General features: G+C 44.1%; 1 protein-coding gene across 1 annotated transcript in view; it reads right to left on the bottom strand.

Moving 5' to 3' along the window:
- Window positions 1–200: 200 nt before the first annotated feature.
- Window positions 201–27,429, bottom strand: part of skib (v-ski avian sarcoma viral oncogene homolog b) — a 33,952-nt gene continuing 6,723 nt past the window's right edge. The window contains exons 2-7 of the mRNA XM_069679011.1: window positions 5,216–5,329; window positions 4,874–4,977; window positions 4,524–4,768; window positions 2,738–3,012; window positions 2,402–2,632; window positions 201–2,280 (exon numbers count right to left, since the gene is read on the bottom strand). Of these exons, the coding sequence (XP_069535112.1) occupies window positions 2,068–2,280; window positions 2,402–2,632; window positions 2,738–3,012; window positions 4,524–4,768; window positions 4,874–4,977; window positions 5,216–5,329 (1,182 nt within the window). The 3' untranslated portion in view covers window positions 201–2,067. The remainder of the gene's footprint in view (window positions 2,281–2,401; window positions 2,633–2,737; window positions 3,013–4,523; window positions 4,769–4,873; window positions 4,978–5,215; window positions 5,330–27,429) is intronic.

The following is a 27,429-nucleotide window of genomic DNA, read 5'->3' as shown; positions in this document are numbered from 1 at the left end:
TTGACTAGATGCTGACACGTAAGGACAAATCAGAGTTATGTTCTTAGGGAATAATTAATATTATCAAATCTCATGACAGTTAACCCAATACTTTTTTTGTATCTAGATCAAAGTGGACGGACTGACATTGCTGTCCAAAATGATCCAACCCTGTGGTGAAAAAAAATGACACTTCTCAGAGCCCAGTAGGATTGATTTAGATTTTAATGGTTATTATACAAGTTTTCCAAAGGAAAAGAAAACATTGAAACAAGAGGCAAGTGAACCCCCACTTCCAAACCAAAACTACAACAGCATCAGCTAACGAAATGGATATTGCTATTACACTGTACCCAACAAATACTGAGTGAGGGTATCATAATGATAAGACATAAAAGTGTTTTTTGTCTAAAATATAAGAGAGCACCTAGGGTTGAAACCATGAGAAGGTGTCGCTTCTACGCTATCGGACGAGGGAGCTGGAGGTGCAGAGATTTAAAATCTGTTTTCAGTTTTTGGTCTGTGGTGTAATATATACTATATATTTCATCAAATAATAAAGATCTCAAATAAACAAAATCAAGGGACAAATTATAATATTCTGTTGGTGTGTCAAACCTAAAAATAACTACTGATAGGTCACGACTCACGATGGTTTCATTCTCATGTTTAAACCAGCATCCATCCACTCTGCTCAATGCCCTGTGATTGCAATGATACTCAGGGACAAAACAACAAATCCAAATATAGTCTCTTTTTGGTTTCAAGTAAGAGCAAAAAATAATATTCATAATCAATTTAAGTCTGGAGCAAGCAAACATACCAACAAATCTTATTTACAATATCATTGTATTTACATCAGAGGATACTGAGGGGGAGTGTGTTGTAATTCAAAGTTCATGTTAACTTTTTTGAAAAATGTAACAGGGAGTACGATGCACAATGCAAGGTTCTTTTCTTTAAAAAGTGCAATTCCTTTTCTCAAAGTAAAAAAATATATCTCCATATTTTGTATATATGTAGAAATGTTGTTCATATAAACAGCATTTGTTGATTTAAGAGCCCTAAAACCAGTGACTAAAAATGAATGCTTTCTTTTGATAGGCAGCAAATTATCATAGAATATAAATTATTTTACAATACTCAATAGAAAATCAGAAGTACCGCATTTCAACAAAAACAGAAAACTACTGAATTTTTTTGTCTTTAAGGAGGGCATTTGTCGACTTTTCCGCACTAACATGGGCAAGAATATTGCAATTTATCACATGGTTTGGTTACAAAAAAAACATTACTGGAAAACAATGTTCAAACAACTAACAAAGTTGCATCATAATATTAAAAAGTAACACTTCCATAAAATATCTAAGCATAAAACAGTGGTGGACCTGAAGGCAGCCCACGTAACCTCCAATACTTCAGGTTTATAAAATACAAAAGGTAGACAAGCTGGTATACATGCGTACATGTTTGTATATGGATGTTTTTCTTGCCTGTGGAATAACAGTGCTGCGCGAGCAATATGTCTTAAAAAGTACATCCTCTACACAGTTATAAAAAGCAAGCTGATATTAAAAGTAAATAGTGGTAAACTGGTGTCTCTTGTTTCCAGTGGTCTGCAATGACACCTGTGTGTACCAATATTTTGTGGCACCAAGAGTTTCATTATCTGCTCATGTTCCACCAGACGCACCATGTTTCTTCCCTTCATATTCAAGTAGTGTTGTGTGGCTATATTTGCACATCTTAGAATAGCTTATACCAAAATAAAGTCATTGGACAGCGTCAGGTGTCTAACCGAGGGCTCTGACGTCACTGGAGAGATGAGTTCATCACTGAAGAAGTCTTTCATAATTTCACGCTCTACAACATGCTCAGACATCATGCTACTTTCCAGTTCATTTCATAAAATTCATATATTGTCATAATAATATTGATTTATATCATATCATATTATATATGACAGATTTTTCCTCTACAAAACTGACTTAGCATTTTGCTGAGTTTCTTTTTCCCTAACAGGAGGTGCAACAAAGTCCTTAACAAAGCTCCTTTTCATTGAGTCTCTTTCTCCTGTTGTGTGCAACTTTAGGATCCATTGGTGTGTTGTGTGGTCTGTCTGTGTGCGTCTGTGTTTGAGTCTCCAGGGTGGCTGTTGTCGGTCTGCAGGGCCAGCTGGGTTTGCAGGTCTTTAACAACGCTCTCCAGGCTCTGCCGAGCTTCTCTCTCCTGCTGAAGCTCCTGTCTCAGCTGCTCACGATCAGCCTCTGCCTGCTGAAGCTGCACATGCAACTCTTCAATCTGCACGACACAACACAACGCAGACAGTAGTCAGTACAAATGAAGCACAAATGTGGAACAGGATAGTTTGCATGAACAATTGCATATTGGTGGTTTTGGTGATTATGGGTGGACATCTCACCTGAGTGGAATATTTGACCCGGAGACGTTCAGCCTCACAGCCTTTGTCACAAACGCGCAGCTGTCTCTCTCTCTCCAGCTCTCTCTTCAGCCGCCCACAAGACTCCTCCGCGTCCCTCATCTTCCTCTCCCAATCCACACGAAGGCGTTCAATCTCCTTCCGCAGGTTACGCTTTGCTTCTATGGCCTCACGAAGACGGCCTTTCTTTGCCACCCTCACAAACTCCAGCTCCTGTAGAAACATCACCATTGTTTCATGTTAAAAACACTTTAAAAATGTATGTCAGCCTATTTCATTTTTTTTACATAATAGTTAATCACCAAAGGATTGTAGTACCTGCTGAAGGCTGCGTTTAGCTTGCACCGCAGATGCCAACTTCTCCTCCTGCTTCACTCTCATTCTAACAATCTCCTGCAGGACTTTTTCCCGAGCCTCTTTGGTATCCATGCCTCCGTACAGCATCTGCCTCAGGCCGTCCATCTCTGGGCAAACAGTTCCTGACAACCACGCGGGTCCCTCTTGAGGTCGAGCGATGCCCTGAGGGGTCAGAGTTTGCGATACGTTGGTGGACGCCGATGGAGGAGAAGCCGTGGAGGAAGCTGGCACTGGACCTGAGAGAGAGTTTTAACATTATTAAGACCAATCCATTACTTTTAGGTAACTATGTTAACTAGTTACATTACTTTGAGCTAACAGTGTCAACTGTTAACCCCTTACTTGCTACTGTTCAACTATTTATCCATTTATATTAGCTCACTGTTTCAACTTATTATCCCTTACTTTTAGCTAACTGTGTCAACTGTTTATCCTTTACTTTTAGCTAGCAGTTTCAAATGTGTCACTTTAGGTTACCTTTTTCAAGTGTTATCCGTTAATTTGAGCTTTCTGTGTCAACTGTTTATCGATACATTTTAGCTAACTGTTTTAACTGTAGCCTATATCCCTTACTTTTAGCTAACAGTTTCAACTGTTTATCTAATACTTTTAGCTAGCAGTTTCGACTGTTTATCTACTACTTTTTGCTAGCAGTTTCAACTGTTTTTCCCTTACTTTTAGCTAACAGTTTCAACTGTTTATCTACTACTTTTAGCTAGCAGTTTCAACTGTTTATCTACTACTTTTAGCTAGCAGTTTTGACTGTTTATCTACTACTTTTAGCTAGCAGTTTCAACTGTTTATCCATTACTTTTAGCTAGCAGTTTCGACTGTTTATCTACTACATTTAGCTAGCAAGTTTCTACTGTTTATCTACTACATTTAGCTAGCAGTTTCAACAGCTTATCCATTACTTTTAGCTAACAGTTTCAACTGTTTATCTACTACTTTTAGCTAGCAAGTTTCTACTGTTTATCTACTACTTTTAGCTAGCAGTTTCAACAGTTTAAATCCATTACTTTTAGCTAACAGTTTCAACTGTTTATCTACTACTTTTAGCTAGCAAGTTTCTACTGTTTATCTACTACTTGTAGCGAGCAGTTTCAACTGTTTATCTACTACTTTTAGCTCACAGTTTGTAATCATTGTCCATTACTTTCAAGCAGATATCTGCAGTTTATTATTTTTTATAGCTTTATTAACAGTTTATTTATTAGTTTTAGATATTCTGTATTATAGTCATTTATCCTCAACCTCTGCTTCATAACTAGTTTGCGAACACACTAAATTGCAACATTTGGTGTTCAAGTTTAAAAGCTTACTCATTATGTGGATATTTCTTTCCTAACGGCTAATCCTAATTTTTCCCCCAAATAAGTTAAACTACACTACAATCTTTCCATGCACCTTCTGACAACTGCAGAGGTACCTCCTAAAGTTGTGTAGCTGTGGTAAAATGCATACAGAAAGTTTTTCAAAGGTCATAAAAAAAGCAGTAAACCCAAACATCCTTTCCACACCTTATTTCCTGTAGCTACAGTTTTTTTTAAAAATGTCTTCCACTTAACACCAGGTGGCAGAGTTGCACAGGAATCACCCTGACCCAGCTCTGCTGTGGCTTATTTCCAGTGGGGCTTACTGTGTAATACAACTACTAACTGTAAAATCTGTGTCTTGTATTAACTGACTCTTGTAGTTTTAAATGTTTATGCTTCTTTGGAAAACTTCAGATAATGTTGGCACTCACGATCGTCACAGTCATCCACATCAATCTCTCCATCTGTGTCCATGTCTTCAGCTCTGTTTGCGGTACTGGAGAGGGCTGGTTTCCCTGCAGGATGCACATCTCCATTAGGCAGCTCCTTTGGCGGCTTGGAAATGGCTGCGGGCCCCCTGCCAGGAGCATTGCTGTCCCTGGGATGGACCAGAGGGGGCATGGGAGCGAGTGCCAGATTGGGAGCCACCAAAGTCTCGTGACTCTTTAAGTAGGACCTGAGGAGTGAATTCAGTTACATTTAAAGCATTTCATAGACTGATTTAACAAATATTATCTTTTTATAAACTGAAAGTATATACAGCTGTGGTCAGATGACTCACCTCTCCACCTCATTCTGAGTAGCAGGTTTCTCTTTTTCTACTGCTTTAGGAGACCAGGGACGGAAAGCAGAGGGCCTCTGTTTCATTTGGACCTGCTTCAGATCCTGAAACAATAAACAACACAACAAGCTTGGTTATATTCATAGTTACAAACCACTAAACCATTAAATTATGTGTGACGAACACACTCAAATGCCCCTCCTCATGTGACGATGAGAGGTCGTACATAGATGATAATGTGATGATTCAGGAGGACAAAGGCTTTTATGTCCCCCTTTTGACCCTTAAGCTTAACAACAAATCCTGTTCTACACTAATAACATGGAATCATAGCAAACAAACCTTGTGTGCAGACTTTGACAGCGATTGTAACCAGTCAGGTTTCCTGTCTTTGTCAGCTGATGGAGATTGTAATTTGTCGTATTTGGACCTCTTGGCTGGAACCGGGCTGGGTGACTGAGGACAGACAAGACAGCAGACGGTTAATCACAGTGATCCTTGCAGAGATAAAGTGCAGATCTTACATCATGGAATACAGTGGATATCTCAAGAGCCCACAATCTCTAAAAACGCTTCTGTATGACTGTAAATGACATTATTCATAAGAAGATTTATCAGAAAATCGCGTGACATTTACAATAAAAGATCAGAGAGTCACAGAAAGGAGGGAAATTAGATCAATAGAAAATAAGAAACAGAGAAAAATGGAGGATAGAAGATGTGCCTGTGTAAGCGTTCAGTCTCTGAGCTTGGCATGTCTGCTCGTTTGTGTGTGTGTGTGCATGTGTGTGTGTGTGTGTGAGCAGGGCTTTGAGCTGAGCAGACACTCAAGCTGGTCTGGCAGGCAGCCAGCAGGGCTACATTGCTCCCTGCCAGGCAGAAGAGGCGCCATCAGGTGGAGCAGATCGACTGCCTGAACCACAGAAATATTGCAATATAGAGACAGAGGGAGACGGAGAGGGAGACAAATTAAAGTAATTGCACTCAGATCTGACAGATGATTGAGTTGAAGTGTTCAGGGAGGGTTTGCATGTTAACGCAGGGCTACAGAGTCGTGAAATGTTTGAGGGAGACTGTGCTGAGAAAAACCTGAGGAGGGAAGCATCTGCCTTGTTAAGTGTGAATCTCCAGAGCCCCTCGTTGTATATATTGTATGTGAGAGAGTGTGTGGCGGGCTGTAAGAGCATGTGTTGAGTTAGCTCACCTCCTCAGCCCTCAGGTCTGCACTTGTCAGACAGGGGATATGTTTACCTGGGCAGGCGCAGAGGCCAGCACAGACCTGCCTGCTACTCTCTTACTCACTACTATGATATTCTGCCTCCAGGAATGGCAAACACTCCCATCTCCTCGTCTGCGTGTGCGATTCAAGACAAATGATTACTCTGTCTACCTTCAAAATCCTCAATGGAGAACTCTCCTGCGGGGTTGTGTGTAGTTGTGATACCTTATTCGCTGTTTGCTGTAATCGCATCAAGATGGAAATTAATGACAAACCTCATTTAGCATTTAGAAGCCTGGCTGGTCATGAATCATGTCTCACAGCTTCTCTACACAAAGGCAGACGCTGCGTGAGCGTGTGTGTGTGCGAACACGCAGATATGAGTGGGTGTTGGTGGGTGGTTGATTGTGTAGACATGGATATGTGTGTTTGTGTAGGAGTGTATGTGTCAGGTGTTAGTCAGGTCTGGCTCTGTGTACCTGAACTCAAGACACCAAATTCTGCTGTAGAGCTGAAACAAAATCAGTTGATAAGTCGGCTGACGATAAAGTGAAACAGAATTTATATAATCTATTGTTGAGGGAATTTATTAAACAGTAATATCATTTATTATGGTTCGGCTTTGTTAGATGTATTAAATTCTATATATCTTTGTTTTTTGGAGTCTTAAGCAGACAAAAAAAGACGACTCTTTAGCCTCTGGGTTATTGTAATCAGCATTTTTGTACAATTTTAAACACTAAATTATGAAAGGGCCACCCTCAGACCTCTATTCTAATGACAAATCTGCTCTACCTTTTAAACTGCACTTTGTCCCTCATTATTTTACGCTCTCTTTAGTCATATCTACCGTGACGATGACATCACTGACCTCTTTTGATAGCTCATAAGATTTAGTAGTTTAAATATAGTTGGATTTCTAACGATTATTAGTCATTTTTAATTGTATCGTAGACGCTCTTTGCTTAAAAATATATTATTAACAATTCAACATACAGTTTTATTTAATATTATTCTAGGATGTGTAACAACTAACTGTTTTCACAATATACAATAAAATGTGTCTATATAGGAGAAGTTTTGTGAATGACAAATCATATCCTATTCCTATAGCTGCCTACAACTTAATCATATACTGCTTATAATGCCTTATAGCTAAATGATTTAAGTCAGTGTTGCGTGTTAATCCCTGACTAAAATAATATTCCATCCTCTCACTGTAATTCTACCTCGTATACTCTCTGCTTCGTGAGATATACATGACATATCTGTCTGGACACTCCCCTCAAGTCTCTGTGACTCACAAATGTCTCTACCTGTCTAACCAGTAGGCACATTACACATACACCCATACACACACACACACTCTCACACACACACACACACACACACACACAGACAGACAGACAGACAGAGAGCGTGCTGTTTGGTTTTGCTTCTGTAGGTTAAGTCTTTTAACCCAGACCTCCCGCTGACTTCGCCCAGCTCAGCACCGGTGACTCGACCTCTCACCTGCCTGACTCAAGGCCAGTGGTTTTCAAGGAGCCGCTGCACTGCTGTAATCAGACGCTGTAATTACTGTCATGACTGTTGTTTTCCCGACAAAGGATGTCTGCCTGTCTGGTACTATTTCTACCCTGAGGTTTGCAGCTCCAGGAAGGCTATGAGTGCTAGACATAATAGAGTCAGAAAACAGACACTCCCAGACACCACAAGGGACCTGCTGGCTAAATCTGACACTGACCTCACAGGAGAGCAGCCGCACCGGCTTAACTCACCACCACATCATAGACATAGCATGGCCAAGGAGTCATAACACCCTTCTGCACATCCTACTGCTTAGCAGGTCCCACTGAGCCAGATGATAGGACATCCCTCTCTCCCCCTCTCTCTCTCTCTCGCGCTGCTAAGAGAGGGAGACTTCCTCTGAGGAGTTTGCTTTGGCCGAGTCCCCTGTGGGAACTGAGTCTTGAGTGGGAGGGGGGTGGGCCAGGGGAGCGGGACCACAGAGGAAGCACTGAGCTGAAGGAATGTATACTTGAAGGCCAAGTACAGCCTCTCCTTTAAGACTCCATTCAAGCATTGCCCTTTTCAACTCGCTATTGTATGATATTTCTTTGAGGCGCTGTAATGAGGGAGCTTTCAAAGCAAACCTGTAGGCTAAACAGGGTCTAATAGCAGCTGGGCAGGAGTAGAACTGCTTTATTTTTTAATTAGTGCCATATAATGGCATGGTAATACCAGGATAAGCCCCGGCTATTTTCATGCAGGCACAGCGGATAATCACGGAGAAACACAACACATTGCAAACATATCGATATCTGCTCTAAAAGCAGAGCGTTTGACCTGCCTGAAGAATAACTTGTCAATATGGTGCTAACTGGAGCATGATGGCGACTGAAATGTTATTTCACTTGAACATGGAGCTAATCAACAGTATTTGTTTATTGAACTTCACTCAATTTCAACCTCAATGGCCATCAGTGACAGATGTGACCAAGCATGGGAGGAAGATGACTCAATGTGCACCGTTCAGTCAGAGCTGCTGTGTTTTTTTGTCCCGCCAGACTTTTTGTCAAAACTGTTGCTGAGTTTAAGTTCAGGGAGTAGTTGAGAACATTTAAGGAAGTAGACAAATTTTCTGTCTTGCCAGGAGTAAGAGGAGAAGACTTTTACTACTTTCACATCTGTTAGGGCTGCATATCTGGCCTTACGATCAGTAACATGATCCAGACATTATGATTTATATATATAGTGATATATTGCCATACTGTAAAACCTGTCATAGTATAAAACCACTGCCAAATGCATAAACTTGTTTTAAAAAAAGTTTTTACCCAATCAGAGTAGACGGATCTGCATTCTACTTATCATAGTCTCTGCAACAGCCAACATCAAAGCACTTTTGGTGTTCCTAAGCAACTGCCTACGTGCATGTTAACTTTTAATTAAAAATTGATACAGTGTTTAAATTATCAATATAGTAGCATAAAACATAATATAGCCGTGTGTCTATATTTTCTTACACACCTAACATTTGTACAGTTAGCATGAAGCTACAACTGTTAAGTGCAAACAGCTAGCTAGCGTGGGAGCGCCTAAACAAACTCAATCCAACTTGTTAGCTGAAATGTATATTTTGTTACTTCCAGAATGAGCTAAGAGAGCCATTTGCTCCTGTTTCCTATCTTTGTGCTAAGCTAAGCTAACAGGCTTCTGAGCTGTAGCTTTATATTTCTTCTAAAGAGACATGAGACTAGTATCAATCTTCACTGCTAACAATTAGCAAGAAAGCTAGTTAGCGTATTTCCCGAACTGTTCGACTGTTCCTCCCCTCACTCTACGTACCTGTATGACATTTTTTTGACATCTTTTTTACGCGCTTTGAACTGAGTTAGGGGTTAATGTAAAAAAAACAAAAAACCTCAAACAAAATTGTCGAGGAATAAAACATGGTCAGCTCATCTGGCGAGACAAAAATAGTTCTCCCAGCTGAACTTCCTCAGGCAACAGTCATACAATACCAACGCATGCTGCATGATAGCATGGCATTAAGAAAAGTGCACAGCAACAAGACACAACAGTTTCAGATTACGGCCTCCTTTCCCGTCCTAAAGCCCTGAATGTAATCCTCAGATCGACATGTGCTTAGTGGGGCGCTGTCTCACTCAAGGGCACACCAACTGGCACGGCTCGCTCGGCTAACGGCCTTAGTTGGAAGTGAGAGAATACTAGTTTCAGTAACATGACGCCTGTAGTTTGGTGTGGATGTTCACAGGGATGCCTCGAGCTTTCTATTCAACTCTCGCTGCACAAATTGTACGACGGTCCCTTGATTTATATAAAGCCCTGTGGTCACCTCAGAACAGCTGGGGGAAAATTATTGGTGACGGACCAGAATATCCCTGAAACTCCATCCCTGCTCTGCACGGCTCTAGCTCCCATTTCCCCTCACTAAATCTTAGCTTAATTTATCAGTTTATTCTGTCTCCAACCAATTTCAGCATATATAGTTCCTGTAGCTGAGCTGAGCCCTGACAGTATGGACACACACAGAGAGCTGCAGGGCTCGGCATAAGGTCGGCATTACAGCAAAGCTTATTGGATTGTCCTAATTGTCCTAAGGATTGGGACTTGATGAGGACTGAGGCCGACGCAGGCTGAGCTGCTGTGTCTAAAGGTGCAGGATGTCTCATCAGGTCTGCACAGACTGACATATATATTGAAGAAAGGATTGTTAAGCAGCATTCTGTTTGTCAACCATTCATAAAGTGAGCTTTAGAGTGAGTTTCATTTTCGTCTACTCTTTATATACGTCCACTGAAAGTGTCTGTCCCGCAAGAGGGATCCTGTTTGCTTTTTCATGAGTTACATCCTTTTACTGTCTGTGAAGCCTTATGAGGCGTAGATTGATTGACCTGCCTTCAAAGCTGCAGAAATGTCTCTCTTATGAGGTAATGTTCTGTGTTTAGTCGAGTCCTTTTAGCATTTGTTGAGAAAGTGTCTCATTTCCTTAAGTAAAACGTACTTTAAGTTTCGGAAGTAAAAGTATTCAGTTCAATAAATTGACCTTGGTGAGGGTTTGCTTTTGTATGAAGTCTTATTTTTATTTTATTTCAGTGCACAATGTCCCAAGACAAACACCACGATTATGGGAAAATTCTTAAATTCTTCTTTTTCCCTTTGTTGGGAGACTTTTATATCTTAAACATCAGACGGACATGGTTGAATAGTTTTGAATTGAAGAGATAATGTGCAATACTTTTTGTATGATTCACTTCACACAATGTAATAACACAACATGTCCAAATGCGAACCAAAGCAAAACTCTCTTTAATCTTTTAATGACACGTTTCATTTCTAGTTTCTGTATCATGAAGAAACCTGTTCCTGCATGACGTGTTCTCCCTGCGAGTGCACGAAAAGATCATCCCGCCGGTGAGGGCAAACAAAAAGAAAGATTACTGTACTACTGCGCGGCGAGAAATGAATTCCGATTCAGGTCCAAACACGGCAACCATAACAACAGGTCCGCCCGCCCACCTTTTCTTACAGCATGTTGACAGAGGAGTCCGAATCACTCCTCTTCCTCTGAGGAAGACCTCACAAGTACAAAAGCCTCATAAGTTGTTTCAACAGAGAGGAACCCGAGAAGAAAACAGATATCACAGCAGATTATACATTATTAGCATGAGCATGTTTGGTATGGCTGTGAGGCACAGTTATCTTAGGAAATGAAACGTGCTCTGTGAATGGTGTATTTATGGACGCACATAGCGCCAAATTCAGCAGATAGTTCGTCTGAGCCCCCCTGCTGCACACGACAATTTAACATCAGACTGCAGGATCTGAGCGAAGACACAAGGCTGCGTCTGCAAACCAATAAAGGCACACACACACACACACACACACACCCACTCTCCTGCACACGTACACACACAATGCCTTTATGCTTCCATTCACATTTAGCACACTTATAATGTAGGAGCAGCTGCAGTGCTAACCAGGAGGCCAGAGGGGATGAAGGTTAACGAGAGAGACAGAAAGAGAGAGGAAGAGCAAAGACAGACCTACGTTTATTATGGAATTTAATTTAGTCTTCCCTGAAAGGTTAAATATGTTCCGACTCCAAATGCATTCATGAGACTTTCAGGAACATCATGAAAAAAAGGAGTCGCTGCAAATTTGTGCGGAAATTAGATTTAAAAGCCGGTTGCTACACTTTGGTTTTGGTTCATTGTGGGAGCAAAACATCTCACTGAAATAAAGTAGAGAGACCAGATTACATGTTTTTCAATTTAAAAGTAGTCATTGATGTAAGAAGGAGCTGCAGCACTACACAAACACAAAGTGGTAATTCAGACTGTTGATCTTGAATTACACAAAGCTGTGAGAAAGTCTTTGTCAGGGCGACTAGAACGATGTGCAAGAACGCTTCCTGCACCTAAAACAGAATCGTTCTCAACGCCCTCCAACTGCTTTCAATGTCATCTCGAAATTAGGAATCAATCAATACAGTTACAATTTCCTAAAGTAGTGTGCAGCAGTGTGTGAGCATATATATGGCTGCATCCTCCTGCCTTCCATACATGTGTGCGTGCCTCCATATAACTTGATCTCTGCTGTGCAGCAGTGCCAACGCCATCTTTGCCATGCAAGCTTAATCCCCTGGCATTGCACGGACTGATTCTGTAGGAGATGCATTCCAATGATCTATAACTTACCCTTGTTATTAGGGACATCATTTTAATAACATGCACTGACATTATGTGATCACTAAAGGTCTTAAAAACCTGGTAAAAGATGACTAATGGCTAACTGTCGACTACAATGTAAACAATACCACTTCAGATCAGTCATGTCGTCAGTCAGTGCTGGTGTATTTGCCGTCATGAAAACAAGGAAGTGATTCCTAAAATCAAAATGAGCGCGGCTCAGTTGCTATTTGGGATTAATGAGGATTTCTGATTCAAAAAAGGTATTTAATCACAGAATATTTTTATCTCTTAATAGAACATAATTGCAATTTAATTTCAACCAGGAAGTGGAAGAAGTGAGACAAAGATACAGAAACTACAAAACAACTGTGTTTTAAAATATTATTTTAAAGAGGCGTCCCAGATAGTTCATGTTGCACAAAAAAAGTGCATTAAAGTTTGGCATGCACCCAAGAAAAGCAGAAAAGTCTGAGACATTCTGGTATTTAGTCCACAGTAAGAGGCACGCATCCAAAACACTAAAGCCTACATTTCCCACAATGCAAATCCAAAGCAACTTTCATTGGCCCCAACAAAATACACAGAAAGGAGCACTTCCTGGACTCAAACACAAAATAATTTGAGGTGCTCTTTGGATAGACTCTTCAGAAATACTCCCCCCTCTTACTCTCACCGTCATTGGACCTTGTCTATCAGTGAACTACAGATTGAAGCGGTTGGTTTTTAAAGGTTTTCTGTCAAACTCTCTTTTTGTCAGTCGACCCAGATTGACTGACTGTTAAGTGTAAAATCTCTTAAAGTAAAATATTTACAAGAAAAAGGATGCAAAAGGGATTTTCCATCTGAATGTATGATGGCACAATGTGTGATATTGATGGGAGGGTAATGAAAGAGACGAGCGAAAATCTGTGGTTTGTCGCTGATAAAAACCAGCTCTGTTCCTCCTGAGCCCGCTGGGTGTTTTAACAAACCCTCCTGTCATCAGAGGTCTGATGTCTGCAGACTGAAAACCTTGGTCTGTCACTGATAAGCACATCCCTGCCTGCACGCACGGAAGTGCACGCCGCCGTTCCCGCAGTTAGCACGCTCCCCCTCCGCTCTACAACAAGACGGCAAGTCCAGTGTCTGACCGGCTGGGTTTTAATCCCGCAGATTAATGCTAATGCCACGGCAAAGAAGGCAGAAAGACGATTCAAATGTCACTGGATAACCTCTTTACAACCCAAACGGCTACAGCTCGGAATACACGGGCCATTATATCACTCTTAGTACCTGGTACTGGACGGCTCCTCTGCACCTCCCTCACAGGGCAGGAGGAGGCCCGGGAGGCTGATGGAGGGAAGGAAGAGTGACTGAGTGCTAGTTACAGGAGTCTGGACTCAGTCAGGGTCCAGACCTCCAAGCTCTCAGAGATTGACAGGACACATGGACACTCACATCTCAATGTTACTAACTACAGGGAATAAAACAGCCTCAGTCCCTAATGACACACGGCTCAAAAGCTCAGATAGCATACCACTGAAAAATGACAGAAACACATTAAAAGTTAGATTTAGTGAAGTGAGATGGTGTTACCAATTTAGTGATAACAGAAGCGTAATTTTTATCAGTATAATAAAGCATAAAACTGATTATTCATAAACACACGATCCCAAAAATGGATTTTTGTGGCCAAAATTTCGCTATTTCCTCAAATTTCTTTTCATAAACTGGACTTTAGAGCTTTAAATAACGTTTATTTTCATTATTGGTTGATGTGATTCGGATCTTCTCGATAAAACACTCCATTGTTTGCTCCCTTATATGTCAGAAGGACACTGAAGCCCATGAAAATGTCATCACATTGCTCAGTTTGTCCTAATAATAGTCCGAAAACCTGCAAAATATTCCGTTTTAAATCACTTAAGACGGAGAAAATGATGATGTATAAATTGCTCCAGCCATGTTTCCATTCCCAGCTTATATTGAGCCTATATTGCAGCCTAAATATATAGAGTAATTCCAGCAGGCCTTGTGCTATAAATAGTTAAATTTGAGCAACTATACCCATACGCACAGTAACACACAGCTAATTTCAGCCATAAGGAAATAAGCACCACTATGTAACCAATCAAACATCGAGGCCTGGAGGTTTTTTTAAGCGGTAAAGCAGCTCACCATGCAGTCAGCTGAGCTGCGGTTTGTGCTGCCGTGCCCTCCTGGTAAGCTGAGCCACATGACCACATGCCCCCCACCCCTGAGCGCAGAGGAGGGCAGGTGGCAGGTTTATTTGGAAAGATGAAAATGGGATGAATACCAGAGGTTAAGAGGTGTGAGGGGCAGGACGGGGGCACGGGGGGGATTTAGGGGAGGAGGTCATAAAAGTTGTGAGTGGCCGAGGTGAAGTTAGGGTCACCGCTCACTCAGGGTGCCATGTGATGTCATTTCAGCGACACAGCGTACGTCCTGAGAACTGCTCAGGAGCTAATTGGTTGAACCGTGGTAATAAATCCTGCTGAAATTTATAGATACCACTGCGGTCATTCTGTTAAAATGCTGCCGTGCTGGTCACCAGGTTAGAAAGCATCATCTGTGCGCTGTTGTTTCTAACACCTTCAAACAGCTTAATACTGTTGAAGTTAATGCTACAGACGACTAACGTGGCCTTTAAAGACATCCTTTCTTTAGAAGTAGCTTTGACCTTCAAATTCAGCTTGTAAGCATGTAGCATAATCCTTAGATTATTCATTAAATGTCCTCATACTTTAACCGTTTCTTGCTCCATATTTGCTTCCTTTTCCTTTTTTTAATCGGTAAGGAAAACACTTACACACACGCACGACACAAACTGTCCATGTACCGACTTTTGTTTGCTTGTTTGTCTGTTTCCTGGTTACTAGCGTGATGATTTATGTGCTAACAACTTTCTGTCTGTTATTTCTTCAGGGTGGATATTCCCCAGCTCTTCTGTATCTTCCCACTGTGAGTCTGGTATTTTTCTGTTTGCTATACTACTAGCCGCTAGCTGTCCTGTGCTAATACACTCAGCAACAAAGAGTTAAACATAAAGCATGTTTTTTTTATACTGCAGCACTACATAAGCGGTGTTTTCTACTGTTTCTAAACACAACCAGGCCGCCGCTCTGTTTGAAAAGTGCTAATGAGTCGAACCAGAGAGACAGGAAACAGTCAAAATAAAAGACCTCACTTTAAAGAGCAATAAGACGCCTTGACGTAACTGAGGAGAATTACAGCTCCAGGAGAAGAAGTAAAAAACACACAGTGGGTTTTTTTAAAAGACGTCAACCAATTATCCATCAACACATTTCAAACGCCACCGGGAGTTTCTGCCCTCTGAAAAGTTTCCCCTCTCTCTGGCAGAGCAGCGACGTGACTCAAGCGTACGAGGGGCCTCGCAGGGCACGTTTGTGTGTGTACTGTAATATTTGACAGAGATCAAATAGCGTTTCACTTGTTTCCACTTGTTCGAGGAATTGTCTGTAAGGGAAATAGGGGATAAAACACCCACAACATCCGTTCTTAAGATCGCACATTCCATCCTTAAACACTGGTTTTGTTTCCCTCCTCCGTTCATAGGAAAACATATCTGCTTACAGGAGTAATTAGGTGAGAGGGCTCGGGCTTTTGCAGCTTCCATAAAATGAATACGAGCGCTCTCTAAAATGGAGGGCCGAGAGGGGCGGTTTGGTGGGCCGCAGCACCTCATGAATTCTGCAATTTGCCGTCTGTTTCTCGACTCCGAGAAATTCTTGGAAATGTCTTTTCCTGGATGATTTTTATTGCACAAGAGCCTGTGTTTTTCTCCATGGCAACCACATAACAGTAGAGCCCAACTAAGCTCTGACTCAACAAACAGAACTCCACAAAATACCCATTTCAGCGCCAGGGTCCCCCCACCTCCTCCTCCTCCTCCTCCTCCTCCTCGCCCAGTTTTCCTGCAAAACCCTGCCCGAGTGATCGCACTGACCATGAATGAAGACCGGGATTAATCAGGGCACATATGTGACATGCTGCAGGAAAACCTGACGAGCCTCAGGTGCTGCATGAGTCCGGGCTCTTTCACGATCCGGAGCCATGACGCCATTGAGTACAGTAGGACAGGCAGCAGCTGGGTTCTGTTAACCTGGGGGAGCCGCGCTTGAAGCAGCAGCAGGTTTCAGAACTAACACACCGGACTGAGCGTTACATAAAAGTCTGTCTCTCTTGGTGGGCTGAGCTGGAGGACGCAGGCGCTTTGTGGCGCTAACGTAGGCGCAGGCAGGCCGGGGGATTAGTGCTGCAGGCAGGCACAGGCCTGAGAGGAGGGCATCGTGTGTGTGACTATGTAATCTGCACGGCCTTCCCCGGCAAATCTCTGAGACCTGCAGGGTGGAAGATAACGTACAAGAGACTTATTACACAGTAGTAGTTTTAATAGTTGTAGCTTGTGTTGCAAATCAGATAAAAACACACCAGGAGCTGTTTATAATCAGTCTGTAAGTCTGCAGAAGTCACACTTTATTCACAGCCGTCTTTTGCTGTTAAGTTATTTGAAGGAGACTGAAGGAGCCGCCGTCCTCCAACCATCTGTCCTTGAATCATACTCATCACTTAGCACGCCAGCAGAGGATTTAGCTCGCTGCTTTCTCATTGGTGAACCGTCAACCTTCTTGTCTTGACTAGTTAAGGCCATTCCTAAGAAAACAGGACATGTCTGCTAAACTGTAACTTAAGACAACAGTGAGGCAGGCCGCACTTTCAGCTGCTGTCGAGCAGCTGTAAGGCTGTTAGCGTGTGGGGCTGCTCTCGAACCTTGCGAGGCTTTCACAGGCTTCACCCTTGCAAAAACACAGAATCAAACAAAATTATCCTTTATTTGTTGCATATAAGGTCACTGCAAAGGGGCATGGGACACTGCCAACTTTTCTTTCTGCCTCTCCCTCGCTCCCCGTCCGCCTCGTAGTGAGCACAGAGGAGTATGCCGCAGGGAGGGGAGGCCCTACACAGGAACTCAATAATAACTTTCAGCAGTCTAGCCAGGAGGCTGGAAGCCCAGACTGCGGCTGTTCTGTCCTGTCCTCCTCCCTCCCTCCGCAGAGCCCCATGCTCCTCCCTTCACTCCCTCCCCCCCACCCCTCCTCCTCCTCCTGCTGGCCTGTGTCTGCTCCACAGGACTGATGCATTCTGCAGACAGGCCAGCGCTCTTAAAGAGACACAGGCCACATTTTTATCCCCTGAATCACTGCAGTGGACGGAACCACTAAAGCGGGAGCAGAGTCCCTCGTTTCCAGCCTCTCAATCAGCGGCCTGTGCTTTATTTCACTCCTTTTCTCAGAGCTCTGGACTCTGACATGACGCAAAATGTGAGCGAATAAACAGGCCCGAGTATGCCGAGAGGCTCTCAGCGAGTCTCCGGCTGGATCCTTTCACCGTGGCCGCCTTTGAAGGTGCCTTTGATGCTTTCTGTAAAGTTTGTCAAGTGCAATCAATGTTCTTGGCAATGTAAGTGTATTTAATGCCATTGTCATGATAATTCTGGGGACTCTCCAATAAACCTAATAATGAGGACTTTGAATTGACACTCGGCAGCTGAGGCCGCTGCAATATAAATCGCCTCCAGGGTTACGCCAGATTACACTGCGGTGTCCGCCTCAGAGGGCATCACAGAAACTAGGACTCATTGTTTTACTACGATGAGTCTGTGGATTATAGTGGTTAAACTATCGATCATTTGGCCTATTAAACATCATAATTTGCAGGACGCCAACGTGACATCATTAAATGAATGTCTTATAGGGTCCAAAACGCAAAAATCATCAATTGACTAAAATGTCAGACGAGAAAAAACAGAAATTTTGTGACTTTTTATCAATCAAATAACTGATTAATCGACTCTTAAACACCAGTTTGAATTCATCCGCTCCTATTGGTTTAATTTGCGTCAGTGAACCTACAATAAGAAGTCTCCCGCTCGTCCTCCATGTTTAAACTACATAATGGAGCTTCTAACAGCGTTACACATCCGATCGCTGATTATTTTGCTCCTAACGAGCGAAAACCCACCTTCCGCTTTCTGTCCCCTCCCATTTTATGAGTTTGAACAGAATGAGAGCCTCCTAAATGGCGTGTGACTGAGCGGAGCCATGTCGAGCTCTATACCACAGCAAGGAAACGATTAAAAATTTATTAGAGTTGAGTGACACAGAAACCTACAAGGGCGTGCCTGCCAAACACGCTCTCATTCTTTTGCTGTCAGCACTTTTCCCTCTCTTCATATACAAACGGCGCGAGGCAGCAGAGGGTCTAAAATCCCCAACCGAAGACTGGCAGGAGAAAGAGGTCAATATGACTAATTCATATAACACACTTTTTATTCTCATACCAAATAAGAGGGTTTAAATCACATGAGGACACATCGGCTCCATAGCAGCCTATTACCTAAATATCTTGAAGGGGCTAAAGGGTTAACACATCTGAGCTGCAGCATAACAAAAGATGAAATCTCTATGGGAGATATCAGTGCCAGAGTCAGCAAAGCAGCACAGTCTCTCTGCAATGATAACCCCGCTCTGGAAAACCTATAAGGCCGAGCATCCAGCTTCAGATGGAGCAGACGGCTTCAGCTCGGCCTCTTAAAAAACGGGGAAAAGAAAACCTTCCAGCAGAACATAACTGAGACTCTCAGGAGGGTCTTTATCCCTCAAAATCTCCATGAGAATCTCACCGGCCTCAAACTCCAGTATTTTCTTGGCTTAACAATGTTGTTATTCGCCCTTAATTCAGATGTGCAAACAAAATTAAGCCACCACCTGACTGTACGGCTGTTTCTGGACAAAGAGAGAGAGAGAGAGAGAGAGAGGCTGGATCTGTAGCCGTACAAAACAACTTACTGCTCATTACTCGGTGGTGTACAGGCCGCTTTTGAGAGGGTGACGCATACCCAAACAACACCAAGCCATTGAATCACCAGTGTTTACGCAGTCACATAATTCTGCACCATCTGTAGGACTCAGGGCTGATCTTCGGCAGTGCAAAAACAAGCTGACGGCAACATCAAGGAGACACTTTTTATTGAGCTACCGTCTCCTTAAACCCCTTTTAAATACAGCAATCTCGTTAAATCACAACAAAGCTCCCCTGCCCAGAATATATCTTTATTCTCAGCCGTGCTAACAGCTTCACGGTGACGTCCGCTCCTTTGCCCTCGAACTCTGAACCGGCCGTCACCTCCTTCACCTCACAAGGCAGATGCGGGATGAAAAAGAAGGCAATGAACTTCTGACCTGTCATTCAGACTGCAGAGGAAGCTTTGCAGCTCGGGGGCAACCAGAGTCCACCATCCACTCTGTCTCTCCTCCTCCTCCTCAGTGTCTCACCCCTACCATCCCATAAACCCCCTCTAAAAAACCTCCTGCTCCCCCTTTTATGGCTGCCAGATGGTGGGGAGGCCTCCTTGCCTCTGGACTTGCCTCTCCAGTCTAGTAAAACCAGTTGACCTCAGCAACATAAAAACTGCTATTTATGAAAAGGCTTGGAACAAAACACACAAACATCCTGCCACTGAAACAATCAAATGCCATCTCATCTCCCAAAGAGCCCTTTTACAAGATGAGAGCAGAGACCCCTGCACCCGGGTGGCGGCGGCGGCGGCGGCGTAGAGGTCCAGATGCAGAGGCTACACCCAGGTACATTTTTTTTGCCTGTGTGAAGTCGTTTTATTTGCGTGCCTTGGGTGTGAGCGCAGGACTTTGGCAGCGTCGAAATTTCTCCCTGAGAAACGGAGAAGCAAAACAAACAGAGCAGTCTGCATTCAGGTCGAAGCTGAACCGCAGAACCACAGTCTGGCCTGCGGTTCACAACATACTGTTCCAGCTCTGACTTCACCTAAAACAAACACTCTCAAGACCCGTCCACCTCAGCCAGAGGGAGAGGAATCTGAGAGAAAGTTTGGATTTGAACTCCATTAACAACTCTCTCCCTCTCACTTCTTCTTCTGCTTCTCTGAGCGATGTTTTTCACCAAACGCCAGCCAAACTCAAGTCTTTTCACTCACTTGTCACTTGTGTAGGAGTTGTTGCCCTTTGACGGCATGCTCGGACTGAGTCCAAGGTTTGCGAGCGTGCGGAGTTGGGTGGGAAAGAGGGTTAAAAGGCCAAAGATCGCCTTGTTATAAAAGAGCCGTCCAATCAATGGCTTCCTTTTTACTGCAAATCAATTTAAGTGATTATATGCTCTTCCAATAACAACTTTCTTCCCCCTCTGCTCACCTCACATGCACCTCCCTTTTTCCTTTATTTGTTCTACCGGTTGGAATCACCGTTTATGTCCTGCAATTCAACCTGACCTCCAGGCAACCCCTGCCATGGCTGCCTAAGCCATTAAGGTAGCTGTGACTGTGGGTTATTAGTGTGATAAAAGTTTACTGTCCCTCCAGCCACTCCGCGCGGCTGCTGTTTAACGCCTCCGAGGAGCACGTCTATGGGAGCGCTCGCGCAGCAGATTGGCCATGAGGGCATTTGGTCAGTAGGCCAGCACACAAATATACACTGAAGAGTGAAAACTATAAGTCAGACACGCACCCAGGGGAGTAGAGGACGACAGACGGAATCTAAGAAGCAAACCGAGTCAGGAGGATGAATCAAACTGGAGCATCCCCTGCGCGTCGGTCGGCTCTCTGGAAATATGTAGACGAGAGGGCTTAGGGGGGCGGTGGTGGTTGTCTGTGCTATGTTTTTTCCTGTGCGGCAGAAGTTGTGGGCAGCCCGAGCTAACTGCAGCCTCAGCACTTCTCTCCATATTCTCCAGTTTCAAGCCAAGAGAGAGAACAAAGGCGGAGAGCTAAGCTGCTGCAGAGGTAATGAGGACAGAGGCATGCAGCACAGGAGAGTGTGCCCTCAATAACGAGTGCTGCTGCAGTCTGTGATGGAGTCCTGTTGGACAGCGGGAATGAAAATCCATGCAGCTGCTCCGCCTGTAGTCTACCCACAGACAGTAAGTGACTGACTGCAGCCCACCCCTTTTTACACTGCAGCTCTGTCTACCACAAAATGGAAACCACAGTGTGACTGGAATTTGCTTGGAGACACATTGGGATCCATGTAGGGAGACAGTAAAACCCCATTAAAAACTGTTTATTCCACTGAGATACTTTGGCGATTATCTCTAAGTGGCTAAATGATTTTACATTTTGAAGTTGTTGCGCAACATTTGAGCAAAAAACGAGACTTAGATAGAAATATATTTGAGTGTTTCCATAAAAAGTAGTCAACGTGACAAAGCAATTTATTCACACAAAGCGGATACTCATAATGCACCGTCAAGAAATCAACCAAAACGTGTCAGATGGCAGAGCTGAGTTTTCACAAATGACACAAGCTCGGTTTCCTGAGAATGACACACACACACACACACACTGCGAGCTGTGGTGTGAAGCATCCGAGGAGGAATGGCGCGGCAGGGCACAGGATTGAGGAAATCCACGTTATTTCTGAAGGAGATTCCCAATCAAACTCGAGGACACTCCCTCCACATCAAGAGCGTCTGCCCGAGTCTAGCACCCAAACTCAACCAGTAGGCATCAATTATGGGATTAAGAAGGAAAACCGTGTGGAGGGAGGTAGGCAAACTCTAAAAGGAGAAGCTCGTCTTTCCGGAGTTGGTATCTATTATACACATAATATCCTTCTAAGCCCAAACAAAGCTCGCTCACTGTTTGTTGCGGTTTCAAAGCATCGTGAATGACATGTTCGGCTCTGCCTCGCTGCTTCAGGAAACATCCAAAACCATGCATTACAGAGAAACATGCAAGCGACCTACATGTCTAAAAAAGTTACTAATTACAGTAGGTATGTATCTGGCGGGTGCATATGTGTATTCTAACATTATTTCCCCCAAATGTCTTTAATTTCGCAGTCGGAGGCATTCCACAGTGAGGCTGTTTTGGCAGCTCTTGGCTGTAAAGCTGTGTCAGTGCTGGTCCATGCCAGCCCCACCCCATTAAGGCCGAACCCTGCACATCATGTGTTTCCACTTTACCGATAGGGTGGAAATGACCTCAACGCAGTAAAAGATGACAGGGGTGCTAGCGCTGTTCACCAGATGTGAAGCGGGAAGAAAAAACGAGAGAGAAAGAGGAGGAGGAAGGGGAGAGAAAACCATTCGCCTGAAGAATTTACTGCAAACCCCCGAGGAACCCTGTGATTGAGGGTTCAAGTCGAGCTCCAGAGGTTCCTGCTGTATCTCAACGGCACTCAGGGAGCCCCGGCCACGCAGACACACACACGTACGTGCGTGTGCGCATACATCCCCAAAACTGTCATTCCACTGCACCTGCTGGCAACACAAAAGCCACTTCCTCCCACTGTGTCCGGCCAAGCCCCTTTATCCCATTTAGTCCAGCCTGCACAACAACAAAGGCAGAGAAATTAGGGAGCTGCGATGATGATAGGGCGACTAATCTCTTTGGAGGGACTCATTATATCGGCAGCGTGTACAGTTGGGCAGCTGAAAGGGCTGAATTAAATATGGACATGCAGAGATGGGCGTCTTTGTGGAAGATGAGTGCACCAACAATGCCTGTCTATTACCTCTGGAATAATTCATACATTCCATATGGGACAGATGCCCCCGACCGGACTATCATCTCGGCATTTGATTTAACACTTTCTATTGATACAAGGTCACACGTGAATTGATGATCTTCAAGGTTTGTTTTGGGTTCAGCCATATTTTAGCCATGTAATCTTCATATTTTACCTCCTGAGTACGGGACCTTGTCGGATCATCAGAGGTCGCTCGACCTTGCACTTAAACACACACTCCTCCTGTGCAGCAGATTAAGCTGTTGGTGCCAAAAGAAGAAGGTGTTGATTCTGTTTATGATGATAATCTGAAAAGCAGCTTGACGTTTTTAAAGATGAGGTGTGTTTACTAACTCTTCTCTTGACACCGGCCTCACGCTACTTAAGACACAAGCTTATATTAGTCCCCTCATTATGGGATAAAGGGTGGGCCTGCTCTATTTCAGGCCATGGCTGTCTGTGTCTGCGCTCGTCGACGGGCTGGAAATAAAGCCAGACGCTTGTCAACGCCACAAGCGCAGGAGGGGCAGGCGGCCCTGCTGGGCAGCCGGCGCAGAGAGCACAGTGCGGGGCAACCCTGCGACTATTAGACACCTGCAAAAAAGGGGGAGTAAGGGGGTGAGGGGAGAGGTATCCACAGCATGTGAGCAACTGTGGCCCATTTGTACGGCTGTCTTTATGAATGCAGACCCTGCTGAAGTGATGCAGTGACAACAGTAAGTGAGAGGTGGGCAGGGGGCAACACTTAGCAGAGATACAGTTTATTCTGCTTTTAAAGGAGGTAATAAACAACTCTAACAAGGTCATAGAGGGTAAAAAATGTCCACCTGACCAGAGGATGCCGTGGCAAAGAGCGACCATGACGGATCCCGCGGTGACTGTAATACTGAATAAATAACTTTCCCCCCTGTCACTGCAATACAGTCTGCTAGGACAGCTGTGCTGAATTCATTTGATACGGGTGCCTGCTGACAATGCTGCATTGCTCTGTCTCTGCAAGAAAGCATGTCGAGCTGCTCTGAGGAGCACACAGGGGCTTGCTGCTTTTCTCTAATGCTGAATGATTGTTCTGCTATACAAGCCAAAGCTGTGACCCCTGAGAAACCAAGCTAAGAGGAGAAAAAAAGAGACATGTATGGAGGAGTTTCCTCCGATACTGCCTAAAATGTGGTATGGGGTACGTGCGAGTATGCCAGTCAATGCATTGGTCTGATACTATAACCAATAACCCACCACTTAAAACTAGAGATGTTCTGTTAGCAGTTTTTCAGACTTAAGTATCGTCTGATAGCGAGTACCCTCCTGATAGTAGTGTGATAAAAATATGAATAATACTGGTGGAAAAACACTGATAACAGACATTATGCTAGCTTTGGCTAACATTACACTCTCTGCTAGCATCACATTGTTGGTATTTGTTTTGTCACAAGACATTTTTGGGGCTAATTTTTGTTAAGGTGTTAGATCGGGACTTTGACTGGTGTGCTCGCCGATACCCGATACTGCTTCTTAGGCCGATATCGCTACCAGTATCTCTATTAGAACAACTCAAAAAATTCTATCGTGTTACAAAAACAAACAACAACAGTGCAGTGCTAGCAGGGAAAGTTATGCTAGTCAAAGCTAGCATATGTGGGCGCTGGTTTAGCTCAGTGATAAAATCACGCTACCCATGTGCAGAGGCTCGGTCCTCGATGCAGCAGCGCTCGGTTCAACTCCCACCCTCGGCCCTTTGCCGCGTGTCTTCCCCATCTTTCCTCCCCATGTGTCAGACTCTGTCCGCTGTCCTCGCTCTATCAGTAAAGGCGGACAAACAAGTAGTCTTTAAAAGAAGCTAGCAAATATTAGCAATCTGTATCTAGTATGTTTTTTATTACACTGCTGTTGTCAGGGTACTCCGTATCGGCCCATTATCAAATGTAGGTATTGAAATTGGTGTCAGGAAGGAAATAAACAGTATCTGAGTGTCGATTCAAAGCTGGAGTACTTGCAGAGTGTAGAAGAAATAGTGCTCTTTGATCCGTCCTGAGGTACAGCAGATGATGTCCTGATAGGCGTGTGTAATAACACACGGGAAAACAGAGGAGAGCTGAAAATGTGGATCCCACTCATTTGTTCATTTAGCTGCTCTTGAAATGAGATAGAGGATGGTTATGAGGTCATCCTGCCAAAGTACCTCTCTATTTCTATCTATCTATCTATCTATCTTTCTATCTATCTATCTATCTATCCATCCATCTATCTATCTATCTATCTGTGGTGAGTTTCATCTCTTCACAAACGAGACGCTCAGCCCTCACAGCCCTGCAGCGCTACAGTGATACATGTGCTGCGTATGTAGGCCAGTCTGAATACAGACTGATACAGCGTGTGCTCTCCACAGTGGAGGTGGAGATCTAAGTATAATGCAGTGTGAGGGGGAGTGCAGTAGGAGATCTCAACGGAGGAGAGCCTGCGTCTGTGTGTGTCTATGTGCGTGTGTGTGCGTGTGTGTGTGTGTCCAACAGGGTCGAGGAGGTGTCAAACGGAGGAGGTGAGCGATGGTGGCTGGGCAGAGGAGGTGTCAGACAAGGAGGTCTCAGTGATGGAGAGGGGAGCTTTGCACGGTGCTGACCTGTGGGAGAAATGTGTGTGTGATGTAGGAAGGAGGAGGAGGAGTTGGAGAAAGCAGAAGCAGGAGGAGGAGGAGGAGGAGGAGGAGAAACTTATCGAGTCACAGCGCGGAGGTCACAATGAAAGAGGATGGGCAGTACATGGAGGAGGGTGAGGTCTCTGTACTGTAAGAGGTCTTTGCACTGTGCGGTCTGTGCGTACATGCGTGCGTGTGTGTGTGTGTGTTCTGGCGCGCTTCTTTGAGCCCACCAGCCAGAGAGCACGAAGTTCTTATTTAGCACAGGAAGAGCAGCTCTGCTTAGCAACCACAGCCGCCCTCCAATCACAAGCTTACTTTGCCGACTCCAACTGAGGATGAGTCCTCTCTGAGAGTGCGTGGAGTCTGACTGAGGCCTCCAAACGTTCACGCACACGCCTTCCCAAACCCAAAACACAGACACAAAACTGGTCTCTAAAGCAAACTACTCCTCTGAATTTTAGCTCTGAGCTTTTATGTCACCGGCAGACGAAGACAAAACTACATCACGCCCCCGGTGTCTCCTCCAATTCGCCGTCTTCTGAACCCAGCAGAGAATCCAAAGTTAATCTAAACCATCCTAATCCAAATTTTTAATTATGCATATCCCAAAGAGCAAAGCAGTCGTGTAAATCCCTAAAACATTCATTCTCCTTTTTCTCCACGGCTCCGTGCAGAAAACTTGGCACAGCACCAGCTGCAAGTGAACCGATGGCGGTCGTCGATTGTGATCCGCGAGCCATCGAAACAGGAGGCACGAACGAGATTTGGCCCAAATGCTGTCTGAACACTGAGCAGTCTGTTTGGTTTAGCTGCGTGAGCTAATCCTTATGATAGCTTTGGAGGTGGTCGGTGGGCGGATTGTAGGCGAGAGCAGCATGCCGATTTGTCATATGGCACCAGCAGGGCCTGCTTCTGCTCTGGCTGGAGCTCCGTTAGCACGTCGCCAATGTGGTCTAACAGTTCTGTAGCTTAGAAAACTGAAGGTCATTAAGGAGAGACGGAGAGAAAATTTATAGGGATAAATATTGTCTCATTTCTCTACAGTGTCGTCAGAAAAGCAGTTGAATCGGCATGTGTTGGTCGCTCGGTGTAACATGCTCTCTGCTGTGTTTCTAATTCCTGCTCTAATTACAGAATTCCACAGGGACTGGTTATGAATTGTGAGGATGCTTTAAGGAGGAGAGTCCATGGCTGACATTCAGTCTGGGTTCCTGAAGAAGGTGTCCAGAGAAGATGACGTTTTGATGTGCGCCGTAGTCTCGGCATTCCAGGGGTTATGTAGGATTATCAGAGTTTAAACCCCCCCCCTCCCTGACTGCAGCAGCTTAGCAAAGCTCAGCCAGCAGCAGATGCAGACTCCAGGATTTCCTGTCTCTGCACCAGATGGGCCTGACTCTTAATCACAGGGCTGGAAATCAGGATGTGATCGAGGAGGAATTGATGATGATTGTGGAATAACACAAACCCGATACAGGCATCTGTTCTGCCACAAACGGACCGACCGACCGGCTGCAGTCACAGCCAGAGCTCATCTCCTCCCTCATCTCATCATCATCATCATCGCTGATCAACACTCATCATCTTCCTCCCCCAATCTACCAGTTATACAAGAAGTCTTTCACACGTTAGCACTGTGCTGTGTCATCGAGGTTCAGAGACGAACGGAGCAAAAACTGTCCATATGAGGAGATCAGATATGGAGCAGGGTAATACAGTACGGCATGTTGGTACAGTACTGATATTTCAACTCATGAGACGAGATATTATCTTCTCTGTTTGAATGGTTGCATAAAAAAGGAGAAAAAAATATATCTCTGCATCGAATTTGCAAAATCAACATCCTCTTAAATGCCTTTAAAACTCCTTTAATGTAAAGACTGCCTTGTGTTATGAGTTAACCCACCATGTCTGCATGCCTATCTGTTCCT

This window comes from Semicossyphus pulcher, unplaced genomic scaffold (genome assembly GCF_022749685.1).
Source record: "Semicossyphus pulcher isolate SPU_LCO1_2020_fin unplaced genomic scaffold, fSemPul1.0.p SCAF_3, whole genome shotgun sequence".
Lineage (NCBI taxonomy): Eukaryota > Metazoa > Chordata > Actinopteri > Labriformes > Labridae > Semicossyphus > Semicossyphus pulcher.
Note: the sequence above shows the minus strand (reverse complement) of the source record. Positions and strands in the feature narration are given on the sequence as shown.